Source organism: Drosophila ficusphila, unplaced genomic scaffold, assembly GCF_018152265.1.
Source record: "Drosophila ficusphila isolate 14025-0441.05 unplaced genomic scaffold, ASM1815226v1 contig_414, whole genome shotgun sequence".
In the NCBI taxonomy this organism is placed as follows: domain Eukaryota; kingdom Metazoa; phylum Arthropoda; class Insecta; order Diptera; family Drosophilidae; genus Drosophila; species Drosophila ficusphila.
Genome location: NW_025064328.1, coordinates 2,516,400 through 2,543,336, shown reverse-complemented (window position 1 = coordinate 2,543,336; position 26,937 = coordinate 2,516,400). Strand labels below are relative to the sequence as shown.

The 26,937-nt window shown below is 41.0% G+C and overlaps 2 protein-coding genes and 4 non-coding genes across 6 annotated transcripts; 4 read left to right on the top strand and 2 right to left on the bottom strand.

Moving 5' to 3' along the window:
• Positions 1–215: 215 nt before the first annotated feature.
• LOC122320132 (protein hu-li tai shao-like) lies at positions 216–1,688 on the bottom strand. Its single transcript, XM_043208365.1, has one exon. The coding sequence runs from the start codon at positions 1,686–1,688 to the stop codon at positions 216–218; it is 1,473 nt and encodes a 490-aa protein (XP_043064300.1).
• A 416-nt stretch (positions 1,689–2,104) lies between these two features.
• Positions 2,105–26,510, bottom strand: LOC108094745. The gene is given in 13 exon segments (XM_043208263.1): positions 2,105–6,092; positions 8,474–8,545; positions 8,606–8,686; positions 8,750–9,044; positions 9,106–9,216; positions 10,238–10,361; positions 10,427–10,683; positions 10,685–11,142; positions 11,212–11,695; positions 11,782–11,909; positions 19,826–19,874; positions 25,251–25,433; positions 26,430–26,510. Coding segments are annotated over 10 exon segments (5,709 nt in total). The 5' UTR covers positions 11,878–11,909; positions 19,826–19,874; positions 25,251–25,433; positions 26,430–26,510; the 3' UTR covers positions 2,105–2,361.
• Trnas-cga lies at positions 15,419–15,500 on the top strand. Its single transcript has one exon. It is a non-coding gene; the product is annotated as a tRNA-Ser (tRNA).
• Trnav-aac lies at positions 15,834–15,906 on the top strand. The gene has a single exon. It is a non-coding gene; the product is annotated as a tRNA-Val (tRNA).
• On the top strand, positions 16,232–16,304 carry Trnav-aac. The gene has a single exon. It is a non-coding gene; the product is annotated as a tRNA-Val (tRNA).
• On the top strand, positions 16,625–16,697 carry Trnav-aac. The gene has a single exon. It is a non-coding gene; the product is annotated as a tRNA-Val (tRNA).
• Positions 26,511–26,937: the final 427 nt, after the last annotated feature.

Here is a 26,937-nt window from a genome sequence, read left to right as displayed (position 1 = left end):
TTTGGATTCAGTTTTTAAATAGCTAGTCTTGCATTTTCACTTGGCGCTTAAGTTACTGTCTTAACATTTTAATTAAGAGAACAAAGAGGTAAAATGCTCAGACTTAAGAATATCAGCGTTTAACTTAAATTAGATTTTGTTACAATCTTTTCACTGTTGTTGATACAGAAATAATGCAACAAAAGTGACTATTTAAGAAGCAGATCTGAAAAGGCCTAGGAGGTGGCCAATCCCTCGGCCAATTGCGAGATTCGAGCCCTGCACTCGTGGATTATGGCCTTGTTGTGCATCATGTGCGCTTGCACCACGCTGTTTAGCAGGCGTTCCAGTTCCTTCTCCAGACTGCTGAGTATATCGTTCAGAGGCTCGCCTTCAGCTGGCAACTGTGGAGAGGCTTGCTCTGCCTTGTTCTGCACATCGGATTCCGACATGGCCACGGCCACATAGCTGTAGGTGTGGCACAGCTCCGGTGCCGAGTTACTGCGCTGCACCAATGATGACGATACAGGTGCCGCCGGTGGAGGCATGGAAGTGGATGTGGGCGTGGCCAGAGGAGCCCTCGTAGTCGACTGCTGTGGCTGCTGCAGCAGTAACTCCTCCTGGCGGTGCTTGTACGCAAGGTGCTGCGAAATGAAGTGAATCTCCTCGTCGATCACCCTCTCCAACTTCGCCCGGAACTCCTGCTCGTGCGTCTGGACCGTTTGGACGCACTCGGCGTTGCGCAACGAAACGTTGATCAGGATTTCGATCGTCGCCGGCGTTTGTGTTGTCGACGGCGGAGGTGAGCTGCTGCTCAAAGTCAGCTTGACGTGCTTACCCTGGGTGTAGGCCTCGGCCTCCTGAGTGGACGAATCATTGCTGGTGGTGGTTAGCCGCGTACGCCTTCCTCCCGCCGAGTGGCTGTCACCCAGACCACTGTCTCCATTGCGACGGAATACTTCTTCCTGCTCGGCCTCAGGACGCTCGCGATCCACTCGATCGCTATCATTGGTGTCCGTGTCCTCGGGCAACGCATGATTGCTGGGCAAAAAGGTGTAGCTGCGGTACAGACCGCTGTCCTGCTCCCGCCTGGGATTCATACTGACGGCCAGGCCGCTCATCAACGAGTTCAGCTCGTCTAGACTGTCATCCAAGCTTTGCCCACTGGAGGTAGTTGCGCTGTAGACGCGCTGTTTCCGCTTTGGAGGAGTAACTTCCAGCTGGATGTGCTTCTCCGAGACAAACGACTGAGATTGGGATTGAGTCTGGCTGGTCTTCGTGGCTGTTACCACGTTAAGCAGCTTGCGGTTATCCAAGCTCAGTGTCGTCAAATCGATGAAGGACACCACCTTCTCGCGCTGAGCCTCCACTCTCTGCCAAATGGATTGGTGTTCCGGGTGCAGCAGAATGGTGGGCGACGTAGTCAACGGGCAATTGAAGCCGAAGTGCGAGATGGTGCGATATGGAGTGGATGTCGAAAAGGACTGGTTCCTCTCCTCCGCCAACGAAACCGATGCCCTGACCGTTCGAAGGGGAGTGCTGCTGATCACGTTCGCCTCATTGCCCAGAAATCCTGCTCCACTCTCGTTAAGGAGAACGCTCATATTGCCTTCGTGCACCGGCGGATAGTTGTGCTTGCTGACGGGTTCGACCTTGTGGATAACGTAAACCTGCTGCTCAAATGGTTGCGCTTTCAGGCAGTCGTACATGTACTGCTCAGGTGAATATAGGAAGGCATATTTTTGAGCCAGTCGGGAGATAAGTGCTAGAAATGAGCGATGTGCGTTTGGAAAGTGAGTTAAGTATGATTTTGTGCCTTGAAGACAGCCAAGAAACGCTCACGTCCGATGGAATCTACACACTTGACAAAATACACTTGTCACAAACATTGGGAGGGAATACTGCTAACACTTAAAATTATAATACATAAATTTTCAATTAGTTTCTTTTTTTACAACATGTAAACATAAAATACAAAGTTAAAATTTCCTCTTCAATTAAAGATAATAATCCCTTAACCGTAAAGTTAGTATGAACTAAAAGCGTATGATTTTTTCCCATTTCTTAAAAATTACAAAAACCTTAGTGGTATTATACAAAATTATATAAAATATTATTTAAGTACATAAACTACTGGTACTTGGCTACTAGTGAAGGAATAAATGTAGCATATTTAAACTTTTATTTCCGTTGGCCTGTCAACCCCATTACATTACAAAATAAAGTTCAAGAAATGAATAATAAACATTACAAAGAAATAAGAAGGTGAATTCAATTGTCAAGTTAAAAATAATGGAAAGCAGTGTTAAAATTATAAGCAAATATGAAATATTAAAAAAAAGGATATGTTATGGGTTCCAAAGCAAAGGTTTCTTCTGTTCTTCAGTCTGTTTCAGTAAATTCTTCATCTACTTCTGATTTCATTTGGTCTGCATCATGCACCTCATGATCTCCCTGTGCAAAATCATCCTCAAAAACTCCCCCAGGCTCTTCCACCTCCTCTGCAACCGTTGACTCTGACAATTCTCGATCCTTAACCTCCTGCACTTTAGGTTCTCCCACATTGTCCCCATTCGGTTCCACCTCCTGCACAAACATTTGGAGACCAATCACAGTGCAAACTGTGTCCAGGGTAACAGCGTCGTCATCATCGCTGGAAAATGAATCCTTGGCATCCTCCTCTTCCCCGCTGATTCGATTCTTTTCCGTTGCCGCCTTTGAAGTCGAGGGTTCGTCGTCATTATAAGTATCATTTTTATCATTGGAGGTCTTTTCCACACGGATTAGTTCCTCATCGTCGTAATCACTGTTACTATCATATTCGTCATCCCTGATTTCCATTCTGTTTAATTCGTTTGCCGAGGAAAGGAGATCTACGTCTCGGTTTTCATTGTTTTTTTTCTTTTGCTTTATCCTTTCCGTTGATGTATCTTCTTTTTTGGGATAATTACTTTCCACTGTATTATCATCCGATTTCTGTGCGTCTGATCCAGCTGCTAGCCGTGGAAATTCAGCTGGAGGTGCTTCATCCTCCACGTGACTAAAAGTTTCTGGCGGGGAAGTGGGCAATTCTTCATTTAACTCCATCCTGCTGAAGAGGTGGGCTTCTGGGACGCTTATAAATTCTGGATTGTCTTCGGGTAACTCTCCATTATTCTGTGTTGGCTCCACTGCCTCCTGCGTAATGTCGTTTGCGCTGTAGTACATGGAGCTGTTGGTGGCATTCGTTTTGTCCTGCGCTTCGGGAGATCCTTCCTGACTCCCTGCAGCCCCTTTCTCGAAGTCATCTTCACTTTCGTCCAACTGAAAGGTGCTGGTTGAAATGTTATCAGCATTTCCCTGGCCTCCGTCGTGGACAAAGAAAGTCCTGCTGGACAGAGTCTGATGTAGGGATAAATTGGATGAACAAAGCTCGGTATTCGGAGGACGTCGCAAGGGAGGAAGCACAACCACAGGCTTGCGACGTTTGGCGAACGGCGAGGAGAGACTGCCTCGAACAGAGTACAAAGCCCGCGCCGAACTTGTCGTGCTGCTTCGCTTTTGACCAACTGCCTTTCGCGGCGGCGTTGGCAGGGAAACCCAGAGACGGGCGCCACTATCCCGCTGGCCGCACTGAAAGGCACACACCGAGGAGGGACTCGATCCGGCTCGCGGGGCACCCACTAAGTTGCTGCTTCTATGCTTCCTTACCGAACCGGCAGCACTTCGCGGTCTGCTCGCATTGCGAATGTTCTCCTGGATAAAGTTGCGCTTTCTACGCGGACTGCTGCGGCACACGAAAGTCGTGGAGGACATCACACGCTCCAAACGAGCCTCCTCCTCAGTAGACATTTCTTCTTGATTCTCCTGCTTGTCCCTGTCTCGATTCTCTTCCTCGTTTTGCTGATCCTCCGACCAGGAACGCGACATGCGCGGCGTGGGCCGGAGGATGAGGCGGGTATGCGCCATCGAGCTGCAGGGGGCACTGATGTTATGAGCCGACAGGGAGGAGTCGCTCGCAGTCAGTGTAGTGTCAAGTGGCGCATCTCTCGGCAGCGGTGTGCTTGGATTCGGGTAGATGTGCGTGCGAGTGCGAAAGATCTCCTCGCTGACCAAGTCCTGCAGCTTCTTGGGCGTCATCTTGTTGCGAATACTGTGGTCAATCTTTCCAAAGATCGGCTCCGCCTCGCTGAGCCTTTCATCCTCAATGCGCTGAAGGACTTCACGCTCCAGCGGCGTAAAAAACATGTTTTCCGGCCCCAAGGACGATGACCGTTCTTGACTTTCTTGGTTCTCCATCTCGACATCTAGTTCATTTTCATCGATGTCTTTGTCGTCTTCGCGCTCCTTTTCCTTATCAGTTGACTCCTCTGCCTCCATGGAAACGGGAGTCACTGGCTTCTCTTCGTCGTGCTTTTCCTCCTGCTCCAAGTTGCTGTGTAAATCTGTCTCCACTTCGCTGCAATTACTGCTGCTGGCGTTGGCGGGCTCATCAGGATGTGGTTCCTCTATAGACGAAGTGTCATCGGCGTTGAGAATGTTCTCCAAACTGATCGATCGAAATAGTGAACCACCATCGGCGGCTGGTTGTTTTTCAGCAGTGGAACTGCTCGAAGTCACAGCTGATAGATCGGTGTCCAGTGCCTGGAGTTTCTTGGTGGTGGTCACCAGCTTTTCCAGGTTTTCACCAGCTACAGTAAGACTTTCCTCGAACTGCTGCAGAATTTTCGTTAGCTCATCGCTTGACTCCGTCAGGATTTCACCTTGGACATTGTCTGATTGCTCATTTGTAATTTCCGTCGGGTCGACTTGATCCTGAACCTTTACTGATCTTTCTTCTTGTTCATCATCGGACATATACTGCTCCTCCCGCTGCATCTGCTCCTTGGCTCCATAGTACTCGACATGATCCTGCCACAGCTCCTCGAACTCAGACTTGCGACGCTGCCGCTCTTCGCGGGACATCAATTGTCGATCGACTTGCTGATCATTGTTCTGCTCATCGGGAGTGAAGCTCTCCTTTATCTCTACAGTAATGCGATGCTCCGTAAGCGGCTGTTGGACAATATTATCTGGATTGCCCGATATCAGTTGGTCCTGGGGTTCCAACCATCGACCAAAGCTCCACACTTCGGTAATGTCTGGGTTCTTCGGGTGGTAAATCCGTTGGGGAGGAGCACTCGTAGCACTTGCTCCAGCACTTGATGTAGCCTGCTCCACCATCAATCCCAGACTAATATCACTATTTACATGACCTTGGGAAAAATTAACATTGGTCGATTCTTCCGAGAAGTTAAACTTTTCGATCTGGGTAAGGAAATTCGAGACGGACGAGGAGGCGGACAATTCTTGAGTCTGTGTGTAGGCGTTTCGTTGGATCCTTGGACGTTGGGGCAGCAGCATCAGCATTTCCGCAAAGCCATCGGTTAGCTCGGGCAGCGTTTGCAGTTGGTGGCGCTGTCTGGGAGTGCTCCCGGGACTGGTCAACTCATCGGCGGCACAGCTGCTGGCTGCCGTTGCGCTTCCGTTCTTTAGGAGCTCCGGCTTGAGACGCAGCAGCTTGTCAAAGCAAGTCTGGCACAGCTTCTCGTAGCGCGGAGTGGCAAAGATCTCCTCGTAGCTAAAGCCACGCTGCATGGGCCGGTAACTGAGGGCCGGCTGCTCCCGCTCCCTGGGCACATGCTTGTGCTCGGTGCGAGGCGGCTGGCGTGGCGAGTTAAATCCGAAATGGGAACCCGTGCGGTAGGGCGATGGCTGCATCCTATTCGCCTGCTGCAACGGACGACGAGAGGTGGTGAAAGAGCCCGTGGTGCTGGTCACGGTGCAGGTACTCTGGGTGGTGGCACTCGAGGCCGCCGATCCACCGCGATAGCAACTGGCCAAGTAGCCCAACTGCTCGCAGTAAAAAGGTCGCAGCAATGCAGAGCACACCTGCGGTTGGGCGCACTGACCCAAAAATGTAGATGTTGCATAGACATAGGAGTAAAGCTGCTCCTGCAGATTATGATCCTCGCCCACGGATGGAAACAGGTCCCGCCGGCATTTGCTGTTGCCAGAAACGTTCCTGTCCCGCCCTTGGAGGTGGTTCTCCTTGTCCTCCTCATCTATCTGATACTCGTTTTTGTTTTTATCTCCTAGTCAAAGCGATTTCAAGTTGGGGAAATGAAAGAGCCGGAAAATGGTCAGTAAGTATTTGTCAGAAGCTATGGAATGGTCCGGAGCCGGCAACTTGGGCAAGGCGGCTCTCGAAACATACATACATAAAAGCAATACGTACTGGAATACATATCCATAAGTCTGAAAATCAATCAATCCTATATCAATTGGTAAGAAGTCCTGAAAAAGATTACTAGTGAATTCGCTAATGTTTATTTGTAATGTCCTGTTAAAAAAAAAAAAAAAAAAAAAAAACAACAGAAACCAACTCAAATAATTGTACCATAATTTTTCTCAACCATAAAATATTTCTATAGTTCCATAAAATGATAATGAATCGTAATCTAGGTTTTAGTTTTGGTGCAACAATAATGTTCCATGGGCTTGTGGTTTATAGGTGGTTATTCAAGTGGTACACCATCAACAACGATCTTTGTGTCTAGTGGATTATATGGGGTTATATTATAAATATATACACCGAACAAAGAGTATTATTTCTGAGATTATATAACAGTGGGCGTTTAGCCTGAGTACATTGAAGGGTGAAGGTACTAAAAAGGGTTTTCTTTTTGCAATCGGGTCTTTTTCGTTACCTCGGCCAGTTGGCGGCTTGCGATTTGTGGCTGTGTGAGAGCGTTCGCCGTTTATAAAACTAAGTGTGGCTAAAATAGTATTGAAAAATAAAATTATAAAATCATATTCAGCGTCAGAATGCTAAACAAATGTGCGACAGACGTAATTTTGTGCCTTAAACTAGGAATACGTAGTGTGGTATGAAAACAATAGTTTAGATTCGATAAGCATGCTTTAAAGTATTAGATTAGGGATTAGTTAGAGGCTAATGGAGCTGGCTAAGCAACTAAGGAAGCAATCAACAGAAAACAGCTGCAGTTTGAACAGAAAAAGGGGGGAAAATATTATATTTAACAGGGTAATTTCCCAATGAAAATTAACATCAAGCTGCGAATTTAATTCTCGGCTAACAGCAGATTATGTGATTCAGCTAATAGCATTCGGCAATAGTTAGCATGACATGTTGAATGGGGTTTAGTGTGCAGGTGGATTTATGTTTATGTTTATGTTATGCTGAACATTTTTCTATAAACTATTCGCTTGATTTTGTTTTTTGTTTGTTGACTACACACTAAACCTTTTGGGGCTGCACTCACCTCCAACTCAAAAGGGGTTTCTTTTTTAAACTGCTTATTATTTATTTGGTTTATTTTTGTGTTATAGAGCGCAGCAGCCGCAGAAGTAGTAGTAGAAAAGGTAGTATGTAGTAGTAGTGGTAGTAGTAGTAGGATTTTGTGTTCTGTTGAGAGCTTCGGTTGCTTCTTGTTGTTGGTTGCTGGTCTTTCGTTTTATTATACATTTTTTGCTTTTGTTTGATTTATTTGTTAGCCTACACACACTTCGCTTTCAAATTAATGCTAACTTATGGAATTTCGAATTTTCGATCTTTAAGCTGCCAATTTATTTGGATTTGGGGTTTCTTCCTAGGTGGAACAATAAAAAGGGTAAATTTTGGATTTACAATTTGCCAAATTCGCAAAAATTAAACAAAGAATTTGTTGAACCAAGGAATAACTATAACTGCAGCTTTTCTACTATAATAAACGGGTTTCTGTTGTAGTAGTTTTTGTTGTTGTGCTGTCTTGTTGTTGGTTGTTAAAACTAAAAATCATTTGATACACGCCGTACAGCAGTTGGATCCTTGGAAGTATTGGATAAGGGTGAATTGTATTTCACAATAATAACAAAGTATTGGTAAGTAACTGAACAACAAAATAGAAACGTGGTGTGTTGTAAAAGGGAATGTTTAACAAAAACATAACTGGACTTTTAACAAGTTTTTACAAAAAGGAAGTTGTAACGGCATCAATTGCTACAAGTATTTTTTTGTTGACTACATTCGGTTATTGGTATCCATTGAAATGTGTGTAGTTTTGTTCGCACGTGTGTGTTATTAATTGTATTATGCGAAAGTACAGCAAATAAAAAAAAAAAACGAAAAAAGGGGAAAATGGCATAAAAAGAATGTTATTAAATGTTAGGAATCCAATTAAATAATAATACCAAATAATTAACTAAGGAAATAAAACTACAAAGGAACTACAAAGTTTGCATCAATATAAAACTACTCAAAATACCTAATTATTGTAGCAGAATCTCCAAGTCCGGAATAAACAATAACAATATAATTAAAAATACGAACAAAAAATAAGAGAAACAAAAAGGAAAATGCATCAAAAGGGATAACATTAAGGGTAAGGCAAAATAACTTAACAAAACAATAAGAAAACTTTCAATTTCGTTTGAATGAAGGCTGGTAGACAACGCATCACACTAAGGGACTTACCATCGCTAAGGACGACTTCCGCCTGCCTGGGAACTGGCGCTTGTTGTGTTTGGATCTCAATGACCTGGTGCTCTACAATACGATATTAAAATTAGTTCCTTATACTTAAAATAGTTTAAATAATGTACGTACCGGTCTCTGGTTCGCTTTGAGGGTATTTCTTTGTCCCCGCCTGCAGGACTGCCTCCGATTCCGAAAAGTCTGTATCCGTGTCTGCACAAAGTAGATAATCATGTTAATATCTGTAATATTCTATGTAAAAATGTTTTAACTTACATTCGCCATGCACCGATTTCTTTTTGCGCTCCACTGTGCGCTTGTATTCATTGAGTTCATCGTCCGTGACATTGTCGAATGGGTTCTTGGCATATGGAGCCTTGTAAACCGTGGCGTTGTGCTGGAATCCACGCTGGATAATTCCCTTGGAAGCGGCGCCCATCATGACAACATGGTCGCCGGTCTGCGACACTGTTGCATCCTTGAGTCGGCTTGCCTCGTCCCATGTAACGCCCTCCAGAATATGCGACTGTGGTCCGGCGGAAATCTTATCCGCCCGGCGATTGTCCTTAATCTGTTTCGAAAGGCACCCAGTTGGTAAACATAATTTAGGATTGAGCGTATTGGATACTGACTAGTTGCTGGACTCGCTTGAACTCTCTCGTGTTGGTTCCTGCAGGCACAAACTGGAGCGGATCTTCTATCCTCACTGGCGTTGAGTGGGAGGGGGAATTGTCGGCCACCCACTGTGATTTTTTGTTTTTTTTTACAACCGGAAATTATGATTTGTGGGAGGGTGGGGTTGGGGCAATGCAAATAGAAAAGAAAGAGAAAGAAATTTGTTTTAAATGTGGGATGAATACTCAAAATTCGTATTAAAATTGAACGTTCTTAGAGGACAACATTCCGTATGATTAAGATTTTACACATTAAGTCTGTTTCTGTTTTGATTACATTTACTTCAACCTTAAAGTTAGGGTTAGGTTTTAATCATTCCATTGCAAGCTTTTTCTTTTTCGTAATTATTGTGTACATATAAATTTGGCCCTTAACTATTATTTATTTCTATTTGCAATGATTAAACAAACATAAATTAACTTAAATAACAAGCATAAATGATTTTGTGCCTTAAAATCAATGAAAACAATCACAAAGAGAATAAAAGAAAAACAGTACCATAAACATGCAAAGAAAAATTTGGTAGTGAAAAAACATAAGGTTAAATATGAAATCAGTGATTATGAGTGAACATATTTATTTATCAAGAGTATATAGTGTTTTCGAGCAGATTTCTTTCTCTTTCTTTGCATTGTTTTCATGTTAACGACTTGTTTTTTTTTTTGAGGCAGCAAATTCCCTAAAAGGGGCACAAAATCATTTATGCAATAGTTATGTTTTTGTTTCATTTATTTATTTGATTAATGCACATTACAGTATTTTGTTGCTTGCTAGCAAAGCACGTAAAATAATTTTGGTTCAGCACGATTTCAAATACTATTTCCAAAGTATATAAATATATGTATATTGATTACTTTAATTTACTTAAATTCTAGGAAATTTTATGCGTGAATATAGTTGCAGCTTAGTAGCAAAATTCGAACTAAAACTGAGTGCTAACGAAATGGAAATCATATATTGGGGTAGCAAGTGGAATGTCTGGAAAGAGCTGAGGGATGCGGTATCCAACAATTTCAACTATTTCCCCTCAATCTCCTTAAGGTTGGTGGTTTTGGTTTGCTTCATATCTTCGAAAGTAATGATTTCTACCTTTGTAATCTTCTTGGGATCCGGAGTGCCGGTCTCCAGAACCTCGACCTTCTGATAAACGTTCGGTGAGTTGAGCCACCGACTGCGGTCGCCGCCCTTTCGCAGATCTCCCTTCTTCCAAATTCTAGTAAGGGATAGAAATAATTAGTAATCTTGTTGTTGTTGATTAATAAAAATTTAAGCTCTCACCCTTGACGGAAGAGCTCCTCTTCCTCGAGAAGGTAGCCCAGAGATGAAACAGCTGGCGGTAGCTCCACGTCGTTCTTGGGCTTGGGAGGATCCGATTTGATCAACGGATGGCGGTAGATGTAGCCAGTGCGATAGCCAGCATTGTCCAGCATGCGCATCAGGGCCTCGAACTCAGCACCACCCACACGCCACTTGGGCGGACTGCCCACCTTGGGCACGGCAGCCTCGGCCGCTTCCTTCTCAGCTGCGGCAGCACTCATCCTCGCCAGAGGCGACGGCGGCGAACTTCTTCTCCAGATCCTCTGGCGGGCGACGCGACTGCTCGTAGATGGCCTTTCGCGACTCCTCGGGAATCAGCACCAAGTTATCCAAACCGACGGGCAGCAGCTTCAATTGAGTCTCGCACGCCTGCACAATGTGACAGGCGGCGAAGAAGGCCTCTTCGATGGTCTCGCCGCAGCACAGGGCACCATGGTTGGCCAACAGAATCACCTTGGAGTTGGGACCAAGGCTGCGGACCAAGCGATTGCGCTCCTCCTCGTCGAGCAGGCCGGTGTAGGCGTGCGTGGTGATCTCGCCCAGCACACAGGCATCCTTGGTTAGCGGCAGCAGACCGGTTTTCAGCGAGGAAATGGCCACGACCGGACTGCAGCCAATGTAGATGGCGCAACGGATGTCTGGACGGGCAGCATGTACCACCGAGTGGAGGACAAAGTCTGCAAGGAAGAAGAGTTTAGATATAGATAATATAAATGTCTGGGTTGCATTTGAATAAAGGAACTTACGACTCTTGTTGCCGCCAAAGTTGGTGGTGCCCTGCTCCACGATCTGGCCCTGCATGTCAACCTTGTTCAGCGCCGAGGCAGTGATCTCGTGGTAGAGCAGGCCGTATGGATTGACCAGGAAGTACTCCTGGTCGACCTTGAGTCGGGCGGTGATCTGTGCCCCCAGACCCTGGGTCCAGCCGTACAGATCGAGCAGACGGAATGTGGCGGCCAGCTTGCACCGGAGTATCTTCTCGCCCTTGGCGTAGCCCATGGACTCGACGCCGCGAATATCGTTGATGGGCACCATGCAGTTGCTGCTCTTGAAGACGCTGCCCACACGTGACACCGGCACGCCCACAATGTCCGATAGCTGCTGCAGGATGCCACTGGCACCAGCTCCGCCGTCGCGGGCCGAGTCCACGATCCTCTCCAGCTCCTCGCGGAACAACTTCGAGCCCATGATGGCCTCGACTCGCTTGCGACGCTCCATTTCGCGCATATCCTGGGGGAGGGAAAGTAGAGGAAACAAAAAAGAAAGTGAGCAAGGGGTTGTTAACCAGTTAGGGCTTCTGTGGCTGCACTTCTTACCTGTTCAATATCCGCGGGACGTGCTTTGTTGCTGTCATCGTCCTCGCCGGCAGTGGGATCTATGCCATTCTGTGGCGGTTGCTCTACTTCAGTCATGTTTTTTTTACTTTTGTGGTTCAGTTAAAATGCTGCAATCAAATGGGGAAGTTTTTTTTTCATTAATTTCGGCAAAGTGCTTCTATTGAACTTAACGCTCAGCTGGAAAATTTTCAACTGACCTTAAAACTGCAGGGCAGCACGAAAAAGGGGGTGGCAAATAAGAGAGAGAGAGAGAGAACGAAAAGAGAGAGTGCAGTGCAACCACCCAAGTAAGAGAGTCTAGAGAGAGTCAGAGAGTGAAAATCTGACAAACTTTCCTGTGAATGTCAAAATGAAAAGTGTTTGGGGAAAACAGAGAAAAATGAGGGGTGACAGAATGGCCGGCCGCATATTTCCACTTTAGTTAATGTCTAATTTTGGCCAAAATAAATTCTCAATTTAAGGGGGAAAACTCTGGGGAAAATGCATATGGACGTCCGTATATTTCCCCCATTCCCACGTGCTAAAGCGACAGCAGAAACGGAATCGGTGAAAACTATTTTAAGATCCATTTGGCTTTTTAGAAAACCCAAAATTGATGCCTTGAAAATCAAAACGAAAAGAAGGAGCCAGCTATCTTGGATCCCAAAAAAAGAGCGAGGAATCAATATAAATAAACAAAAAATATGTGTTGCTCTTTGAATCTTTAGGCGTGGTGCGGTGCGTTCGAATACCACGAATATTAACCTTCAAATTCCCGTAAACAATCAGTGTGCGAATAAACACTAAAGAAATAATGTCATCAACGAATCGGTCGGCTGAGATAACAAACCGAAAAACAATTTCTTGGCTCAGCCAAAATTGCAACCCGAAACAGCTAAAAGCGAACCGACTTTATTCGATTCCAACATGACACATTTACAGCAACAATATACCATAATTAATGTGCATTATGCTGACCCGATTTCTTACAACTACACCCACCGTCATTTCCTTAGTTCTTGCCTCAATTAAAAGCACAATTTTCTACATAAATATGCCAATTTGTAGAGGAAATTGCAATGAGCAATGGAAAGAAAAGGGGGAAAGACTCAAGGGGAAATGATCACAGAGAAGAAAAACTTGTAGGTTTTTTGAACAAGGCATTATAAAGTGTATATAACTTTTAGGCAATTAATGAATATGTAAGATTTAATATTTACATATTAGACTAAATATTTGAAAGCAACATTTTTATTAAACCTTTAAAAAAAAAAAGTAACAATATTTTTCCTATGTAAGCCTAACCCCATTCGTAGGCGGCGCCCTTTGTAGTCGGCTTATAAGCTCAGGGAAAATACATTGCACACAAAAAGAGGAAAGCACAAAGAAAACTGCATGGCAAAAGTGCATACCCAAAGGCTTTATTTGCTGCTGACTTGGCCGTTTGCTAATTATGACGTATTGGCAACGCGTGCCGCATATTTTAGTTCGCTCTTAACAACAATACAATATCGTGATGCGAAGGTAGTTGAACTTTGCTGCCGACAGCACCTTACCTCAATGTGCGTGGGCGGTAGAAGTTTTCAGTTTTTGCTTTAAATAAAACAAAATAATGCTGAATAAACGCTTTTTAAGTGACTACATAAAGATGCAGAAGAGCTGGGGAGTTGTGTTGCGTGGGCGCTGAATAAACTTAACGAGCCACAGAGTTTTCCAGCGTGGGTTGATTCAGACTCCACCAAATGGAGTTGAATGTTGCGTAGGTGGCAAATGGTTGATTAAAGTAAAGAAAAAGAAAAGTTCTTCGATTTCTCACGCGCTTCAAGCATTGAATACGATCCCATTGTTTTCTTTTTAAATAAATGGCATTAAAATAAATCAATACGATTCTTCTGTTTTGAATAAGAATTTTATTTAGCTCAGTGAAAAATGACTAACATTTCCTTTTAAATTAAAGTATTCTATGCCCAATTGTGTGGCAACTGTTTTCCAAATAAAGTCAAACGTGTCAATGGACTGAGGCCAATTTTAAACTTCATTCAGGCCTGCATAGCAATTGGTATTTTGAACTTTGGCAATGCCAGACGATTCTCCATATCACTCTCTCCTTCTTCTGTTTTTCTCTCTGACCTTTTTGTGCGGAAGACAACAATTAAATTTAGGAGCAGCTAACGCCACGGCGACGCCGATGTCGTCGCCTCTGTCGCGTCAGCGTCAGACAATTCTTGTTGACATTATGCAATTACATCACACTTGTTTGGCGCGGGACACACCCATGTCTTTCAATGGTTAATGTGTGCCGGTTCCAAAACCGGCAAACCGAGTATTTATTTACTTCTTGTACAGAATGTAGAGAATGCTTCGAAGGCAAGGCCGATAAAAAAGGCCTAAACACCTCACCTATCACCTCGATAATAAAGAAAGGTCTTTGGAAGATAAAAGTTAGATAAACAAATTATGTGATATCTAAACATATTATTATAACGACAATTATATATATGTAATTATATTCTATAATTATAGAAATGTACAGTGATTAGTGTTAAAAAATTTTTTTGGAATATTTTTGTATCTGGTTTTATACCCAATCAGAATTTAAACTGTTCGCAAAACAAGCCTATTTACAATTTTTATTTTGCTTAATTTTCTTAAGATTTGCTTATAGTAAAAATTCTGAACCACACAATATTTCGTACTCCAATTAGCAGCTGGGCCAATTGACCCAGAGAACCGAACACCCTCTATATATGGTTTTCACACATATGCTGGCGTTAATTAAATTTCCCAAGTATTCAATTATCGCGCAACGGAAGAGATCTTACGTAATCTTCCACTCCATCGAGCAAGCCCAGACAGCTGTCCCAATGCCTCAAGTGCGAGATGTAAGAGCGGCAGGCAATAAGGTCGCAAGCAAATGATTTCATTCAGTTTTAATAATGCAACAAGTCACTCACTCAGTCAGTGGGGCACATAGCCAGAACCAATGATGATCATGTAGAAAGATTTTTCAAGCCACAATTTAAAAAAAAAATTAAAATTAACACTCCTATTTCGTGGCGGCAACAAAAAATGTGAGAAAAGTAACAAAACGAGTGCAATAAACTAGCGACAAGTGTGCATAATAAAAAAAATATTAAAAAATAATAATAAAAATAACTAGCGCATTCATCATTCGTCCGCAAAAAAGAAAAATAGACAAAGCTAGACTAAGCTCTAAATCACTGGAGGTTTATTCTGTAAACATTATTGTTATTTTTAAGATTTATTGGAAGAAAGTGTAAACCAGGTCATTAAAATTTTTAAACTTTTCAGCTTCAAGCAGAAGCTCAGCTGATTTTTAGGGTTTTACGCAACTTTGAGCAAGTCATAATCTTAAGAAAATAAATATGTATAGTAGTATTGTTGTATAAAATTGACGTTGTGGATCACTAAGACAACGCGCACACCGTGAAAATATATACATTTTAATCTGCGAAATGTGGTCAAAGAGAACTGGCAATCTTTGCGAGTCCCGCAGTAGAACATTTCGCACCAGACTATCCCCAGAATTTCCAACCCCACGCACAATAATGAGTAAGAGGCAACGTTGCTCTAAACCCAGCTGGTATATTTCACATTTGACGCGCTCGATCCACAAGCAGTCGTGGCCGAGTGGTTAAGGCGTCTGACTCGAAATCAGATTCCCTCTGGGAGCGTAGGTTCGAATCCTACCGGCTGCGAGTTAGTTATTTTTTTTTTCATTTTTCTTTCCACTTAACATTAACTTGAATTTACTTTTTAGCCAATATGTCAGAAAAACCCCTAAAATAAGTAAATGAACTTTATTCAGACGTGTTTACCAGCCAACTTTGGATTGCAAACAAGCCTAGCACATAAGAATAATGTATTCTTGACAATTTCCTTAATTTGTTTAGATAATAATAAATTCTAGAAATAAGCGTATGTTATATTCACTTTGTGTTTTAATATTAAACGCAAGCTTGCAATTTTTAATATTTATTTCATAGACAACACCAAAAAGTGGTTCATGGTTGGCCGCCTCGCCCTCAGCTGTTTCCGTGGTGTAGCGGTTATCACATCTGCCTAACACGCAGAAGGCCCCCGGTTCGATCCCGGGCGGAAACATGTGACAATTCTTTTTGTTTACATTACACTTTTCATTCATACACTTTTTACCTTAAATATAGATTTTTAACTTACATTAAAGAATTCACACACAATTTAATATAAAACAAAATTTTAATAGAACGATTTATTTATCGAAACTTAGGGTTAAAGAAAATGTAATACGATTGTATTGGTTTGGACTCAAATTCCGATTTACATACATATTTTGTTTTCAAATATGCTAATTTTGAGTTGCAATATTAACTACCGTTTCACTTTCTCCCAACCGTTCCTTATGGCTCCGGTATATACTAGTTTTAATTTGGCCAGTGCAGCACCAGCTGTTTCCGTGGTGTAGCGGTTATCACATCTGCCTAACACGCAGAAGGCCCCCGGTTCGATCCCGGGCGGAAACAGTCATGATTTTTTTTTACTATTATTTCTTTTTATTTTTTTCTCAGACACATTTTAGCAGTTTAAGGCAAACTACACGTTTCACAGTCAAGCATTTACACTCATTTGGTTTTATGTATAAAACAAATATAAAATATTATATACATATCATGATTTTATTGCTATTCATATTTCGATTTAAGGAAATTCTACCCATTTGCCAAACATACAATTTTATTTTCTGCCCTTCCAAATAAATAAATATTTTTTGTTACACTTTTCAGAACCATTCCCTATTGCCACAACAGGGAGTATTGTGTATTGGGCTGGCCAAGCACCAACTGTTTCCGTGGTGTAGCGGTTATCACATCTGCCTAACACGCAGAAGGCCCCCGGTTCGATCCCGGGCGGAAACATGTTGACTACTTTTTTTTTACGCGGAGTATGAAATTATTTTTCATTTTTTTTTGTTCTTCGGCCTTTCCGATATAATTATAACCGTTTAAATATAGATAAGCTAGGCAACGCGCTGTCTGTCAGGGTTGTGCCTATCTGCGATCTATCATCGCCGAAATGTCTTCATCTTTGTCTTTAAGCTTTATCTCTTTTCACTTTTAGACATTGGGCCGTGTGTGGAATTTCTTAATAAGGTGGTAGCAAGTCTACCACTGGGGATTTTCTCGGTCCCCTATATCTTCACCCGTCCCTTGCTAATTTTGTTTGTTTTGCTAACAAGATGCCAGTTTGTCTGGCTCTTGTACCCGTTCGTTCTGCTTTCCTCTTCGCTTCTCACTTTAATTTATTTTATTTTTCTTTACATTTCTGCGTCCAGACAAACTACTATCCCGCTACCGAAAGTCGCGTGTAAGTCGCGTGGCTTGAATTACAAAATCCGCACATAAATCTCATCAAAGTTGGCGCCAACGCCCATTGTGAATGAGAAAAGACTTGAGAGAAGTGCATAAATATAACATTCGCTGTTGGTTGAAAGAAAACAAAAGTTAAGTGACAACAACAAGTGGCCAAGTTGAGCGAAAGGAAAATGATTTGTTGGCTTTGCTTTCTGCTTTTTGTCTGCATTTTCTGCCCTTGATGCAAGCTAAAAGCCTTTTTCAGAGTCCAACAAAATGTATTTCTTTTTTGGTTGCTTCGGTGCCTTTGACTCACTTGGCCAAAGGCCAGAAAAAAGCTTGCCCAATTTATATATTTTTGATTCACATAAATTAGGTATGTAAAATAGACAAATAAACTTGAAATCTGCACAGTTGTTGAGGTTGGTTGACGTCCATGGTGGATAATTAATAAATACTGCTTAGTGAATGGTGAAATATGAATGGCGCAATACTAGGTAAAAAAAATGTTTTTAAATACAAAAAAACTAACAACACATATAAATTTATCTTTAAAATTCACCCAATTGAAGTTATCTATTTAGTTTTTACAGATTTCTCCACACCACTCAAATATTCTGTTGGGGACTGAAATAATGTTGTTTGTGGAGAATGACATCATCCAGGACTTTGTCGCACCCAAAACCCTCCCCCCTTCTTCACTCCACCCAACTCCCTTAAAATCGAGCAAATAAACCTTCATCCCTCGGAATATGACGTCACTTCCTGTCATTAACTCAAAACGAAACTCAAACATAAACAGCCAAGGCACGAGCACCGCACCACCCACTCGAAGGATATTTTTACGAGTAGCGTGGAAACATTTCCCGGCCGGCAAACTGAATTGGTGGCGCCAGCATTCTGGCATTCTGTCATTTTGTGGCGCCGTTGCCTATTGAAATTGCATGGCAACACGACGGTAATGAAAATGCCGGCCACAAAACAAAAAAATAAAAAACAGAAAGGAATCAACACTGTAAGAACTATAAGGAGAGAGCCCAATAAAAAATAAGGCGTGTCGCGGGACAGGTATTTCCATAAGGAATCGCGCCTCATTTCACTTGTCCTTTGGGTTGAGTTGGAGGGTTGGTGGTTGAACTCTGGTGACCCCCAACACGCGACCGGCATCGTGTGGCGATGGAAATGTCAGAGCCTTCTGCGTGTTCATGGTTAGTTTGAGTTTCCCGAATAATCGATGGAAAGCCCAGCGATACACACATGTCCTTAGCGACAGTAACTTAATCTTGATACGAACACATATTTGCAGCATTAAATGGGGTTTTAATTGCAGTGCAGGTACAGTCTGCATCCGGGTAAGCAATTATTGAAGGACTATTGAAGGGTTGAAGGCAGAGCAGGGTAATAAAATATGTTGGCTATTAAAGGTAGCTGGACTACAATTATTAACATTTTATTTTGCTTGGATAGTAATAAATAAAATAGAATCCAAGATAGATTTAGTTAAAAACAACCGGCAATCACCCTTTTTCAAAAGAACACTTATTAAAAGCAAGCGTGCAATATTTTTAATTTCGTGTACCATTCTTTGTTTTATTGGCTTTGTCGAAAGCTGTTAACGAAACTAATAGGAAACTTGTTTCCCGATTGCCTTCAAATAAAGCACAAAAATGAAAACCGAAGCTGGTCTCCCGACTGGTTCAATGACCCATTTATAAAAGTGCTAGATGAACGCAAAACAATCCAATCTTCTCTGCTGTCTCTCTGTTTATTGCTCCCTTTATTGCTGAAAGCCAGTGTACCATGCCCGAAGGGAAAATCAGAATTTATGCATTACACATAGATATAAAGGGAAATATTACGCACATACACAGATGGACATAAATGAAACAGTCGGTATAAAAAGTGCCAAGCAGACTCAACGCTTAAGTGGCTTTTAATTCAATTTCAAGCGAAGCAGAAAGAGAGAATAAAGAATGTTGGATGTACCAAAAAGTCCAGTAAAACAAAGGTCATCCTTAATTGAATTAGAGGTGAAGTTATGCGTGGCATGTAAAAATATCTGACAGATAAAAGAACTCGGGAGAGAGACGTCTCAATTTGCAGTTCAATTACACGACACCTACTTGTGTAAAGTATATCTGCAGAAAAATCAGATATCTTTCTCATTCAGCTTATCGGACAAAGTCAACTAGCCTCGCCCTGTGACATCATCTTTAGTTACTGATTATAAAATTATGAATAAATTATCTTTGTAAAAGGGAGGAGAGGGGGGGAGTTGACGGAAATCTACGCTTGAGTGCCGTAAATACAAATCATTTATTTCCCTTTGACGGTCACGGCCTCGATTAGTTCTCAATTAGTTTGGCAAACAATACAAAAAATAGAAGAAAAACCCGGAATATAATTATATATCGCTCAAGTGTGGCGTAAGCAAAAAGTTCAAAGTTGAGAGAGGTGTGGCTTCCTTTTCTCTCTGCCATTTTTTTTTAAACCACTTCTCAGTAAACTAGAATCAAATAAAAACGAAAGAGAGTCCTAAATCACAATCATTGCAAAAACCAAAAGCAAATATGTACCGTCAGATAATATATGAAATAAGTCAAGAGAGGGGAACTCGAGTTTGTTTGCTATGCGTTGTTATTGTTTGCTTGCTTACCACTTAACTTATAGGCGTGCTTAAATCAAATACTCACCTAAAAATTGGATTTGATGCGTGGTTATAATACTTTTATATTATCGTGCCTGCAAAGAAATTGCGAAAAAACATTAAAAAATTAGTAAGGAATCTAGTATGTATTTATATAAATATTTTAAATTATTTTATCAAACGAAATTGAGAGGTAAAAACAAAAAGGTTTTCTTTTATCAATTTAGCATAAAGCATGGAAAAAGAGAGCAGATTTCCTCGGCAAATAGATTTCCTAGTCTTTCAACACAAACAGAGAGTTTATTGAGATGCTGTGTCCGCTCTACGGTCAGCGCCTCTGTTCGATGATGTCATGTGAATATTTTTAGTTAGCGCGCGTTGAAATATTTTCGTACTACTCGTTATTTTATATTGCGCTTTGCCCAGGCACACAAACACATACACAGTAAATAAAACGATTTGAGACTCTCCCAGCAAACAAAATAAAATAATTGAATTATTGAGGGGGAGGTAGGTAGGCCGGCGAACTGGAATTCTTCGCCAGAGGAAAATCACCGCCTGGAAAAGCCTGGTGAACACAAAAATTTGAATACGAATTACCGCATTACGAGCTGATAAGCATACAGTATGGACGAATAATAATGTAATTTAATTACACCTTTCTCCGATGCGCTCTGGTGATCTTGCCCTTTTCACTTTCCACGCACAATTGCAGACTGAAATTGGCCAAAAAATGTGCTCTAAATGTTTCTGCGTGAAAGCCTAGTCACGAAACGTTAGTAATGCAATTAAGCCGCTTCTGGTGTTGATTTACAAACTCGGAGGATATAAGCGATTATGTAAGCCGCCTCTTTCGTGTGCTCTTCCCCCTCCCCCTTTTCGGTGTTTTTTTTTGTTATAAAAAGAAAAATTTTGCATTATGAATTCATTTATGCAGCAACACGTTTGCGCTCATTGTTGTTCCAGCTCTATTGTTATATGATTATTATGATGATGGTCTTTTTATAGAGCTGTATTGTTGCCCTCTGGTTTGGCAATGCCTCAATGCAGAAAAGTTGTTTGAAAACCAGATTTTTATACCCTTGCAGAGCAAAGGGTATTATAATTTTGGCCAGAAGTTTGCAACGCAGTGAAGGAGACACCTCAGACCCCATAAAGTATATATATTCTTGATCAGCATCACAATCTGAGTCGAAATACGTCTGTACGTCTGTCCGTCTGTCTGTCTGTCCGTCTGTCCGTCTGTCCGTCTGTCCTCCTGTCCGTTTCTGCCTAAACTAGTCTCTCAGTTTTAAAGCTATCTTGCTGAAACTTTCCCAAAAGATGTGTAGTTATTGCACGCAGTATATAAGTCGGAACGAGCCGGATCGGCCGACTATATCGGATAGCTCCCATACAAGAGGTCAAAAAAATAAAGGATAAAAAATTATTACGCCGTTGTTTTTGATCAGATCGACTTGAATTCTTCAAGATGGCGTTTTCTAACGGTTATTAAATTTCGGATTAAATTTTATCAAAATCGAATAACCCTATCATATAGCTGCCATAGGAAAGATCAAAAAATATATATAGAAATAATGGCAAAATAATCATAACGTTGTTGTTTTTTTATTCCACGAGCATGATTTTTACAACATCGACTTTATGAACTACCCTTGAACCGAGAAAAAAATTTCATCAAAATCGGACGACTATATCATATAGCTGCCATATGAACAATAGTCGAAAATATGGAAAATTAATAGAAAAGTCGTCATAGCTTCGATGTTGTTAGCCTTTATGTATTTTGTTCGATATGTTTGATGACTGCAAGGGTATATAAGCTTCGGCTTGCCGAAGCTAGCTTCCTTTCTTGTTTTATTGACATTTGCGCTTACTAAAGTAGGTTAGCCAGCCATTTAGAAGTGGTAGAGAATTTCCAATTGGATGTTTGAGGAAGAGCAATTGCAATGCCATTTACTCGAGCATGGTTGGTCACTTGTCACGTTTGCAAGCCACAAAACAAAATTACTTTTAATTTCATAGTATTTACATTAATTACATCAAATTGTGGCAATTTAAAGAACAAAACAAGAACTGGTTCCCATTTCCCACGCCCACACAACGGGAGGGAACGAAATTAGCCTAAATTCCAATTTAAATTTAGTTCAGTCGGATCAGACCGCCATAATAACAGGCTTTCAATCACTTTCAGACGCCAAGAAAGAGTATATAAAAAAAAATAAAGAGAGGAATTACGAAAGAGACTCAGCGAAAAGATACAATTCAATTGAAGTTCAAGCGCAGTAAAAAAATGTTAAAGAAGGCAAGAAATGCAGACACACAGCTCCATCATCCTCAACGCTGCCGTCTTCCCATCTTTATAGAAATTGTCTACATTTTTCTCTTGTTCGCTCCCCAACATTTTCGGTATAATTATCCACATTGTTTTGTTTTTCTTCTGCGGGTCCCGAGTTTAAAAAGCGGCAATAACAACAAACAGTTGTGACAACCGTAACTGCACTTCACAAATGATGCTCTTACGATCTATATATTTTTACAATTCTAATGGACACCTTTCTAATACACCTTTAAAACACTTGCGCATTTATTTGTCATTCACACATTATTTTTTTTGCCAAACTTTCGAAAATTTAATTTTTTGTTACACTTTATAAACATAGTAAAGTATATGTAGTAAATATTAACGGTAATAACAACCAAACATACTTCAAAAATCCCTAGAGACATACGAAAATTGTATTACTTTTCCAACCAACAACATAAACTTATTGCACACAACCCAAAAAGGGTATAAAAGCTCCGACTTGAAGTTAACTTCTTTTTTATTTTCTTCCAAGATTTATGTTGTGTTGCAGCAGTTTGTTGTTGGCTGGAGCCGCTGTGCTTCTCCTGCAACTGTACATTTGTTATTGCTTTTCGCTGCCTCAGTCTATCTCTTTCGCTCATTTCCAGTGCCTGGTTTATTGTTGTTCTTGCTGTTTTATTGATGAGCTGCAGTTGTTTAGCCAGCAGCAACATCTCTCTTTTTTTTAATCTCGCTTATGTGTCTCTGTTTTGAAGCTTGGCACGTACGCCTCTTTTATTTATTTATGTGTGAGGGTCTTTGCCTGTCTCTCGCCTTCTTGCTTTCCCCCGTCTCACTCTGTTGCATCTTCACGTAAGTTTGCTTTGGGGCAGAAACAGAGAACACTTTTTTTTTGTGTTTGGTTTCCAGGGAGCCATAAATTTAAAGCATTTGCCCTTGGACAAATTTGTTTTTGGCCTTAGCCAGAGTTGCCAGACTGGATTTGAGGGAAACCCTAACTCTCCATTAATCAAAATAATGCAGCTTAATCCTAACCATTTTCAAATCAATTAATCAACAGCGATGTGACGTCAGTGGGAATTTTGATAAGCACACGCTTGAGTAAACATTTTCCAATTCCCAATCAAAAGTCATTAAGAGTGTTTCGGCCATCAAATGCATTTGCATTGACGGACACACCTCAATGAAGGTTAGAAAGTTGAACATTTCGTCTACTTAAAGTGCTTCCTTATCTTTTTTTGTTACTGTTTGGGGTCTCACAATGTTTAATTTCCGATACATTTGCATACAACTTTTTTTTTGGTTAGGTTCGTCGACAATTGTTTAACTATGCTTTTCCTCCCGACAGAATGAGACAAACATACATACACGGAAAAAAAAAATAGTTCATTTGAATGTAAATAAATTCTCTGCATCTAGTTAATTAATTGAATTATTTATTACTTTGATCATGTTATTTGTACATATTCATGGTATATCGTGATTTAAGTATGGTGTTTACGTTAGGAATATAACGGGGTTTTGTCTGTTTTTGTTGATGATATACTAACTCTTTATTTTAATTTATACAGACAGAAATAATGCCCAACCGTTTTTTGGAAATTCTCGCAATGCAACTTGCGGTGTGCAAATAAAAAAACCAATTGAAACCCTCAACGTACGAGTCACGTCTAATTTGCGAATTGAAACCGTAACAACAGACCAAGAGGAACAAATGAATACACGGGCAAGTGGAAGTGATAAGGGGTGATAAAGGGGGACACAGCATAAGCAATGAATTATAAAGGCCCGCTGTCCATGTGTATGTGTATGAGCGAATTCGAATTAGCAACAAAAGCCAGCAAACAAAAAGAGCAAATTTTCATTTTTTTTTTTTTAAAGCGTTGTGTGCGAAATGACGTCATGTAGCGCACGAAAGGTAGCTAAAGTTATGGAATGCTAGATTTCGACATACTGAGCATATCGTACAAAAAATAGTATATAAATTGTGAAAGTGTCGATAGTAAAATAGGTCGGTTGTTAGCTACTAGTAATTTGAACATGAAATCCTTAGAACTTATAATGCTTGCTGTTTTTTACCCACTTTACAGGTTCTCGTATCGGAACAGCAATCTAACCAGAAAGCGTAACAAGAACGAAGGTTCCGATAAGATTGCTGTGAAGCAAAAATACAGTCCAACTTCTATAAGTAGCACCAATAAACCACAGTTATGACGAAAACCTACTTTTACTTCTACCTAAATATTTTCTTGTCCTTTTATAGTTCCAATTTAGGGTTTTGTAACTTTTTTTTTTGGAAAACTGACCAAGATAACAAATTAAACCAACAACAAGAAGTTAATTCGACAACTATAATATCTCAACTGCAAGCATTAGGTTGCACTGACAAGAACGTAAACAAGTTTTCAATATTTACAAATCTGTTTATCACTTGTTGCTGCTTTTGCTATTTACTTTGCTGAAAGACGAGAGACCAAGAAGGAAAAGTGGGTCACGAAACTTGCCAACAGATGCGCGCCAGCAGGCGATTTATTAGCGACAAGGCAGGCAAGTGCATTAGACACACTCCCAAGATTCGCGACTGGTAACAAATTACTTGAAAATACGACAACAACAAAATTGATTAAAAGCCGCGAAAAGACGTATGACGTGCAACTGTATTTTTTCTATAATCTGACAAGCGCATAGAAAGTCGGAGGGAGAAAGAAGCATGAATCATAAGGAAAGGAAAAGCACACACACACCCACCCGAAAAGAGAGAGAAGAAAAGTGACTAGCATTAAGCTTGAGCAGCGAGGGGCAGATGAAGGAGCCCTTGAAAATTATACCTACAAAATATGATGTTAAAAACTTAATAACAACACTAATAGAAATATATGTTACTGTTTAAAATTAAAACTTAAGCACGTAAAATTTTTTTCATATCCGCCCCTGTACCCAACGCATAACAACAAAATAGACACACTCACACACGGTGTTGCGTGTGCTTGACCAAACCCAAAAAACAAAAACAACACTTATTAGAGAAGCACAAAAGATGGCGTCACCGGGCAATTGTGGCTCATCCTCCTAACAGTAAAGACGAATACAGGGCACGACGTGTCAATTATTTAATATATAAGGGTTTTATTACACTTTATCACTGAAATATAGAGATACTCACCGGTATTATTCGAAATCTTCGTCGACTGATCCTCCAGTGGCCACAAACACAGGCACAGGTTACAAATACAACGGTCACACTCACTGTATGTTAGAGGAGGAACGCACGCGTTTTTATACGTACTCTCGCACCTCGATTTTCGGCTGCTATTTCGTACAAACACACATATGCCACAGAGAGAGACTATCGTAAAAGGGGTAGGGAGAGGGGAGAAAATTTAATAGGTTTAACTTCTTAATTCCTTTAATAAAATTTGTTTAAAATAATTAATTTTCTAAGTTTGGGGTCTTTTGCACTGCACCAAGTAACTGTATAATTTCAAAGATGGCCGCCGTTAACGGAACTTTGCACCGTAAATTTTTTAAAATGCACCGCGCACTGCTGCAAATAAATATTTTTAGTTGAATTGCCTACGAGAACTTAATCCAAAATCGTACGGACACGTCCGACGATCGAACAGCGCAAGTTGACAAATGGACACGAAATGAGGCGCAAAAGAGAACGACACTCGGAAAGAGAGAATCGAACTGGAAGGTAGTGTTAGGCAACGCCAAGTGGGTGCAGCGGAGATGTTGAAAAACAATTTGACTTGAGTAACTCCCAGACAAACTGGCTTCCCAATCGGGGTTAACTAAATTTGGTAAACAATCGAAAAGCATCAGTTTGACGTGCAAATTTCTCAGATTGCGCAAAAAAAAATTTTTGAGTATTCAAAAAAAAGAGAGAGATTGAGGTACATCATCCTGCAACGCCCAAATATACGTGCTTGTGTGTGTGTTTGAGAGAGAGCGTGTGTATGGGGAGGAACGAATATTTGGAGCAAAGCGTAGGGGAAAACAGCGGTGCAAGTCCTTTCGCCACCTTCTGACCACAAGAAACGCTTCTTTCGGCGCTCCAGCCGCACTTTTAGGTATTCTTCACACAAAAACTATGTCAATTAAGCCGCACACGTCGATTATGTCATATTATTTATTCACACACAAGCGTCGCGCAATATACACACACATTCGTGCTTGTGTGTGTATCAACGGCGTCCCATCACCGGCAATGCCGTGAAAAAATCGATGAGCGCTTTGCGTCTGCGTTTGCGGTTTTTTTCTGATATCCTTCGGTCCATTCTATTACTTTATTAAAGCACCAGCTAGTTAGCCATTTCTTTCGCAAAAATTCACTGCTTACAATTTGCAAATGATGATTCTCACGAAATTTCGCCCGCGTGATGTGTTTCGGTTTCGATATTCGGCTTCGAGTGTGACCGCTTCTGAAAAGTGTAAATATACTTAGCTTATATTTGGCACAAATACCAGAAGGTGCCGCCATGCGTTATAACAAAGTTTTCTCACTGTGAAGTTTTTTTATTAATATTAAGTATTTTTTATAATGTTATGTATCCAAATTAGCAATTATGCTTGCCTTAAAATGTATCTCGGAATTTCTAACAAGCTGAAATGAACAAACCTAAAAGAGGATTAATTCAGAAATTCTAAGTATTCCTAGTATCAATATGAAAAATAATTGTATTACGTCCAAATAACATCAAGTTAAAAAGTTAGTTCAAAGATTATATTTTTTATATAAGTATTTTTACCAATATTTAGCACATGTCCAAGCAATAATAACAGTTAGTAATTAATTGAACTACGAACAAAAAATTTAAAAAAACGCACTGTAAGGGTTGCCAACATTT

Coding starts and splice junctions, on each gene's coding strand:
- LOC122320132 (XM_043208365.1), bottom strand. CDS start 1,688: ATGTACGACTGCCTGAAAGCGCAACCATTTGAGCAGCAGGTTTACGTT.